Source organism: Aphelocoma coerulescens, chromosome 4A (assembly GCF_041296385.1).
Source record: "Aphelocoma coerulescens isolate FSJ_1873_10779 chromosome 4A, UR_Acoe_1.0, whole genome shotgun sequence".
NCBI classification, from domain to species: domain Eukaryota; kingdom Metazoa; phylum Chordata; class Aves; order Passeriformes; family Corvidae; genus Aphelocoma; species Aphelocoma coerulescens.
Window position 1 is genome coordinate 16,508,645 of NC_091018.1, and position 7,873 is coordinate 16,516,517.

Here is a 7,873-nt window from a genome sequence, read left to right on the forward strand (position 1 = left end):
GTACAGCACATAAACAGTTTTCTAACTGGATCACTTTAGCATTCATGGTAAAGGACAAACAGTTGAACTCCCCTTGCAAGATTTCATTTGGTTAACTGACTCTTCTGCTTTGAAATGAGATGTCACCTGGTTTGGGGGTATTCATTACCATTTTAAAGTGTATTATGAAAGGTAGAGTCAATAGGAGTTGTTAATTAGCAGAATCTGTTTAGCACCAGTGCATAACATTTGAGGATTTTTTTCCATCAGACTGCAGCTGTTACCTAAGCAGAGAAGGAATTTCACCTAACCACAAAGAATGAGATCGACAAATAGCGGCGTTGTCTTAAGAACGGGTCGGGTACGTCTCCTCGCAGCGATTTCGCTCCATAATTGCAATTCACATTAAATGCAGCAAATGTTACCATCCTGCCCACTCAGTTTCCACCTCTACTTTTGTTTCAAGCCGGGAGGGGAGATCGCCAGAGAAGAGCAGGGGGAGTCCTTTCTTGCCTTCCCTCTCCTTCCCCCGCTCGGCTCTCGCAGCCGCGCTGCCCTGCGGATCCTCGGGCGCGGGGGCCGCGCTGGCCCCGTCCCGGCCGCGGGCTGCACTTGTGGCTGCCGTGCCCGCCCATGGCAGCCCCGCGGTGCCCAGCGCGGCCCCGCCGCCCCGGGGGGCTCCTCCCGCTCCGCACGCCCCGCCTGGGCTCCGCGGGGGCGCAGCGCGACGGCTCCGCGGGAAAGGCACCGGCGGCGCGGCGCCTCCGGGTGCGGGAGAGGCTCCGGCCGTGGCGATGCGCCGGGATTGCTCCCCCGGAGCGGCGTCTCCGTGCCCGCCGGAGCAGCGCTCGGTGCGTGCGTGTGCGTGTGTGTGCGTGTGTGTGTGTGTGTGTGTGTGTGTGTGCGGGTGTGCGTGTGGCGAAGGGGAGGGGGCTCCCTGCGTGCAGGGGGTGGGCGAGAGCAGTGCGATGGGAGCGGGTGCCCGTGTGCAGAGGGATCCTCTCCCCGCATGTGTGCGGGGGACCGCGGTGGCGGGGCAGGGCTCAGCCGGGCGGCTGCTGCATGCGGCGGAGCCCGCGGGGTTCCGCAGCGCCGGGCTTGCCCTCGCTCCGCGCGGCCGGGGGTGCTCGCCCCGGCGGGCGCCCGGCTGGCCCCGCCGCCCGCTGCGTGCGCGGAGCCGCCGGAGCCCAGACCGAGCGGGGAGGGAGCGCAGCCGAGCGGAGCCGCGGCGACCCCGGGCGCCGAGGTAGGGACGGTGCCGGGCTGGCCGCGGAGCTGCCGGGAGCATCACCGAGGGCGGTGGGCGCCCGCCGGGCGTGTGAGTGCGAGCGGGGGTAGGGGCACGGCGGGGCCGCCTGTACGTTGGCGTTTTAATTTCTTTTAATTATTCCGAAGGTTTTGTTTTCATTGCTGTAATAATTACTGGTGCTGTTTTAAAGGCGGCGAGGGGTGGGGTGTGTGTGTGTGGGGGGGGATACACGACGAGGCGACAGTGGCTTCCTGCCGGAGCCTCTCTGCCATCGCGCTCGCCTCTCCCTGCAGCCGGCCGCCTCCCGGAGCCCCGGCCAGCGGCACCAGGCGCAGCGCTGCCCTCTCCCATCCTTCCCGGGAGAGCGGGCGAGCGGAGGGACCGGGGCCGGGCGGCCCGGAGAAGCCGCTGGAGGTGTGGGAGGGACGGGGGGGGCAGGATCTGCGCAGTGGGGCCGGGGAAGGGGGTGTGTGGATCTGCTGCGGGCTGGACTTTGCAAAGGTACCGGGGCGGGGGGGGTTGGTGCGTTCAGCGGCGGGGAGCACGGTCGTGCCGTGTTGCGAAGGGACGGTGCAGGGGATGCGGGGCTGCTCCGCCGCTCCGCGCCCGCTCCCGGCCGGGATGTGCGCGCCGTGCGAGCGCGCCCGTGCCCCTGCCGCCCTCCCCCGCCGGGAGCCAGAGGGCGACGGGGCGCCCACGGCAGAGGGGAGACGGCACCAGCCGAGCCGGATGCGGCAAAAATTGCGGTAGTGCCGGCACTGCTGGCCGGGCTCGCCGCCCCGCGCAGCGCCCGCAGCCTGCCCGCTGGGCACCGGCCGGGGCCCCGGGGCTGAGGAAGAGGAGAGGGCTCGAGCGTGGGCGAGGCAGGGATACGGGAGGACGGCGCCTGCCAGGGGGAGGGAGATGGAGCGGCGGGGGCGCGGGGGCACCGGTCCGCCCCTGGGGGCGCGCTCGCCGGGGTCGGGAGCCTGCGGGCATCGGCAGCCGCTGCTCCGCTCCCCCTTCTCCCTGTGCTCCCGATAAGCGGCCTCCTTGACCCCTTCAGCCATCCCTTCCTCTCATCCTTCCTTGTCTCCTCTGTGCATTCCCTCTCCCTCTCGTCCTTCTGTCCTGCGGTCTTTCCTGCTCTGCCCTCCCTTCCAGGTCCCCCGGCACATCGTCCCCTCGTGTCTCCTTCCAGCCCGGTTCTCCTCCCTCCAGCTGGCTTCTGCTTTTCTCTACTTTTCGTTCTGGCTCCCTCCTGCCAACTCAGTGGCTTCCCACAGCAGGAAATGAAAGGGACAAGTTGGGAAATGGGGGTAATGGGAAAATGGGATGTGTGTGTATGTGTGTGTGTGTGTGTGCACAAAGTATTGATTATTGACTGATTTGTTAAAAGAAAAAGGGAAAAAAAGATACCTTATAACTCAGAGGAAATGCTGTGTCTCGAGTTCTTCTGCGTAAAAAATGGCAGCTCAGCTGGCCTGACTATATGCAAAGGGTTCTTATCAGTGCAGGAATAAGAGAAAATTACATAATGTTTTAGGAAAAAAAAAATAGTTCTCAGGTTTCAATAGTGTCAGGCTGGCGAATTGTGACTTTGTTTTGCCCTGCAAGTCAGTGTATTGTTATTCCTGGGGATGGGGCTGTGTGCTTGTGCATGATTCTTCCATGTCTGTGTGCTTCCACTGGTCACCCAGAGCTGATGTTGTTCTGTGGACAGTTGTATTTCTGCAGTCAGTTTACCACCTACTTATTTAAACTAGGTATCAGAAGTGACAGAAACAATGTGTGTGCGTGCCTGTGTAGCCCTTGAGTGAATATCTTTATCATAGTGATGTATCTGTATGTGTTGATGCTTTAGATGCATATACTGAGCATTGGCATTACTTTTTGTGTCAGCATCTCCATCCTTTCTGTATTGTGCTATCCCAGCCCAGATGTTTGGGCATGCATAACATCAGCATTTGTGTTTAATATCCCTGAAATGCACAGCAACATATGAGCAGTGCAGGACTGAGGAGCGTAAATATGCATAAAATTGGAATCTCCTTTGGTTATTTTGCTTTGTTAGTTATGCATGCTTGGCATGTACAAGAGATAGAAATACATTTGACAGACCTGAGAGTTATTTGTGTTTGTCTACAGAAATTTACATTCCGTGCTTGAAATCATCCTAGCTCCTGTGCATTTGTTTGGTTGTTAAAGTCTTTCATGTTGTTTTGAATTCAGTTCTTGTAGTTTATCTATAATCCTTGGCAGGTACAGTAGCTCAGTGGTATACAATTTTTAACCCAAATGACGTTTTGGAACAATGTCAACTGAAAAACATTTTCTTTTTTTCTTCCCTTCTTTCTTCTTCAGATTCTTTATCTTTGTTCAGGAGCCTAAGGTTGCTTGCTGATCATAAGAAGATGATTCTGTGGCTCTTTCTGGTTCTGTCATCTCCAGTTTCTTCTACAACTGCAGATGCTGATATATCTGTGGAAATTTGCAATGTTTGCTCCTGTGTGTCAGTTGAGAATGTACTCTATGTCAACTGTGAGAAGGTTGCAGTCTACAGACCAAATCAGCTTAAACCACCATGGTCTAATTTTTACCACCTCAACTTTCAAAACAACCTGCTAATTATTCTGTATCCAAATTCCTTTCTTAATTTTACACATGCAGTGTCCTTGCAACTGGGTAATAATAAGTTACAGAACATTGAGGGAGGGGCCTTTATGGGTCTTAGTGCATTAAAGCAGTTGCACTTGAACAACAACGAATTAAAGATTCTCCGGGCTGACACCTTCCTTGGCATAGAGAACTTGGAGTATCTCCAAGCTGACTACAATTTAATCAAGTTTATTGAACGGGGAGCCTTCAATAAGCTTCACAAGCTGAAAGTCCTGATACTTAATGACAATCTGATTTCATTCCTTCCCGATAATATTTTTCGATTTGCTTCTCTAACCCATCTGGATATACGGGGGAATCGAATACAGAAGCTTCCATACATTGGAGTTCTGGAGCACATCGGGCGCATAGTTGAACTGCAGCTGGAAGACAACCCCTGGAATTGTACTTGTGATTTGTTGCCTTTGAAAGCGTGGCTGGAGAACATGCCCTATAACATCTACATTGGAGAGGCTATCTGTGAAACACCCAGTGACTTGTATGGAAGGCTGCTGAAGGAAACCAATAAGCAGGAGCTGTGCTCCATGGGGACAGGGAGTGATTTTGACGTGCGCATCCTGCCTCCCTCGCAGCTGGAGCCCGGTTACAGCACACCCAACGGCCACACCACTCAAACATCAGTGCACAGATTAGTCACAAAGCCACCAAAAACTACAAATCCTTCGAAGATCTCGGGGATAGTAGCAGGCAAAGCTCTGTCTAATCGCAATCTCAGTCAGATCGTATCTTACCAGACCAGGGTGCCTCCTCTAACTCCTTGTCCGGTCCCTTGTGTTTGCAAAACTCATCCTTCAGACTTGGGATTAAGTGTAAATTGCCAAGAAAGAAATATAGAATCAATGGCTGAACTAGTACCAAAACCTTTAAATGCCAAGAAACTGCATGTAAATGGCAATTATATTAAGGATGTGGATACTACAGATTTCGCTGAGTTTGAGGGACTGGATTTGCTCCATTTAGGCAGCAATCGGATTTCAGTGATCAAAGGAGATGTTTTCCGCAACCTTACAAATTTACGGAGATTGTATCTCAATGGCAATCAGATAGAGCGTCTGAGCCCAGAAATGTTTGCTGGCCTCCACAACTTGCAGTATCTGTATTTGGAATACAATGTTATCAAAGAAATCCTAGCAGGCACCTTTGACTTAATGCCAAATTTGCAGTTGCTCTACCTGAACAACAATCTTCTGCGAAGCTTGCCAGCGTATATTTTTGCTGGTGCACCACTTGCTAGACTGAATCTGAGGAACAATCACTTCATGTATTTACCTGTAAGTGGTGTTCTTGATCAGCTAAAATCTCTTACACAAATAGATTTGGAAGGTAATCCATGGGACTGCACTTGTGATTTAGTTGCTTTAAAACTGTGGCTTGAAAAGCTAAATGATGGTATTGTGGTGAAGGAATTGAGATGTGAAACACCTGTGCAGTTTGCTAACATAGAACTTAAGTCTCTGAAAAATGAGATTCTCTGCCCTAAACTTTTAAACAAGCCATCTGCTCTGTTCACTAGTCCTATGCCTGCTGTTATTTTTACAACACCACCGGGACCAGTCCGGAGTCCTCCTGGTGGCCCAGTTCCATTGTCCATCCTAATCTTAAGCATATTGGTTGTGCTGATTTTAACAGTGTTTGTTGCTTTTTGTCTTCTTGTTTTTGTGCTTCGGCGCAACAAAAAACCAACTGTAAAGCATGAAGGGATTGGAAACCAAGAGTGCAGTTCTATGCAACTGCAGCTAAGAAAGCATGATCACAAGTCAAACAAAAAAGATGGACTGGGTGCAGAGGCCTTCATTCCTCAAACCATTGAGCAGATGAGCAAAAGTCATACCTGTGGCTTGAAAGAGTCTGAAACAGGCTTCACCTTTGCTGACCCACCAGGGCAAAAAGTCATTCTGAGAAATATGAATGACAAGGAGAAAGATTTATTGCATGTGGATACCAGAAAAAGACTTAGCACAATCGATGAACTGGATGAGTTATTCCCTGGAAGGGATTCCAATGTATTTATTCAAAATTTTCTTGAAAGTAAAAAAGAATACAACAGCATAGGGGTCAGTGGCTTTGAAATACGTTACCCAGAGAAACTGCAAGACAAAAAAAACAAGAAATCTCTAATAGGTGGTAATCATAGTAAAATTGTAGTAGAACAAAGAAAAAGTGAATATTTTGAACTAAAAGCTAAACTTCAAGGTTCACCTGACTACCTACAAGTCCTTGAAGAACAAACAGCTTTGAATAAAATATAGGTCATACAATCTTATTGCCTACAGAGGACATTTATTTAATGATGAAAGTGCCTTTTGTTGACTTTTAACTTCCAAATACTATATTATATTGATAGGCATAGAGGCAGGTGTATCCAAGGGTGTCTGATTAACTGTAGCTGCATATGATTTGTCAAGTAGAGGAGAATTTCCTTAATGGGTTTTACTCCATAAAGCTCATGCCCTGTGGAATCCTGTAGGGATACTGCAAACTCTATTGCCAAAGGGATGCTTTATACACGTTACACTGAATTTAACCTCAAGAGGCATATATGTTTTGTATCTTAAATGCAAATCATCGTCTCCTTGTGATTTGTTAGAGCAAACACAAGAAACCTGGTACTGATATTTGTACTTCAGCTGGGTCCTTCATCCTGCACGTGGATTTAAGTTGGTGGAACTGGAGTAATCCTTTGATTTGTGGTGTTCTAATGGCACTGTTTAAAGCTTATCTGGAAAGTAACAAGCATGCAAAGAGAGAACATTCAATAGTATGTGTAAATTGGTTACATTTATGGGCTGCATCTTGAAACCACTGGAATTATAATGTTAAATTGTGCAAATATTTGTTTAAAATATACCATGCATTACATACCTATGAAATAAATCTGACCACCTGAAGCATACATGTCTATACAGAAAATTAAAAAAAAAAAGAAAAGAAAGAAAATAGCTCAACCTGACTTCTGCAGTATTCGTGACATCTGAAGAAAATATTTGATATTTATGCAGAATCTGTTCTAAGACTCATCTCCAATTAAAACTAGAGTTCCTTCTCAGTTACGTGAAACTCTTGCAACCCCAAAAGGTTGTCCAAAATTGTCAAAGTGCTTACTGTGTGAGCGTAGCAGAAATTATTTTTGTAATATAATTCATATTTATGAAATACTTTGTATACTACATAGGAAAAAAAAAATAATATGTACTCCTTAATATGTATTTAATATGCCTGACTTGTTTTCCTGATCACAATGCATTAATCATTCAGTATAAATAAAACCAGAACAATATACCAAACAGCAACTGGGGATGTAATGTATAGCATCATCCAGAATTAAGTGATCAGATATAATAATAATAATAATAATAAAATTGTTCTGTACTATTCTTGTGAGATTAGCATATTATCTTATTTCAGATTTGTTACCAATGGTGCATTTTAAAATAGATCCATTAGTTTTTTAGTATTGTGTCTCAGGCAATTATTTGCCATGAGTTTTCTTGCTTTTCAGGTCTCTACAGCTTAATCTAAATACTTTTCACTACAAGTATTTACAGGAATTCATGCTAAGGGGAATATTTTTATTGTATATGCAGAAGTTTTCTGTTCTTATTATCACTCTGGCTGCTGTTAGTCAGCAGAACCTGATCAGAACAGTGAACAATATGGCAAATCCTGTCTAAAACCACAGTGCAAAATGGATATAGTGGTCTCAGTTCAAAGGACTGTGTAGCTCACAACTAGAGAGTAAAAGCTTGCCTTTGTGAAAGCTGGATCTGAATAGCCAGGAAAAAAAGGTAAGAGAATGGAAAATCCCCATTGTATCTCACTGATAGATGGTACTTTGACATGAAAATGGAAATATATTGGTAAAGCATCCTACAGCAAATCTATATGATGAGATTAACAAAATTTCTTTGCCTTGACGAGCTTTAGATAAGACCCTCTTATCTCCTTTGCTTTCAGAACCTTTATCCCTCCCTACCTTTTATAATCAAT

General features: G+C 47.6%; 1 protein-coding gene across 1 annotated transcript; it reads left to right on the forward strand.

Annotated features, from left to right (window-relative positions):
* Positions 1 to 1,289: 1,289 nt before the first annotated feature.
* On the forward strand, positions 1,290 to 7,143 carry SLITRK4 (SLIT and NTRK like family member 4). The gene is made up of 2 exons (XM_069014935.1): positions 1,290 to 1,336; positions 3,572 to 7,143. Exon 2 carries the CDS (start codon positions 3,622 to 3,624, stop codon positions 6,133 to 6,135), a length of 2,514 nt encoding a protein of 837 aa, XP_068871036.1. The 5' UTR covers positions 1,290 to 1,336; positions 3,572 to 3,621; the 3' UTR covers positions 6,136 to 7,143.
* The last annotated feature ends 730 nt before the right edge of the window (positions 7,144 to 7,873 follow it).

Coding starts and splice junctions, on each gene's coding strand:
- SLITRK4 (XM_069014935.1), top strand. CDS start 3,622: ATGATTCTGTGGCTCTTTCTGGTTCTGTCATCTCCAGTTTCTTCTACA.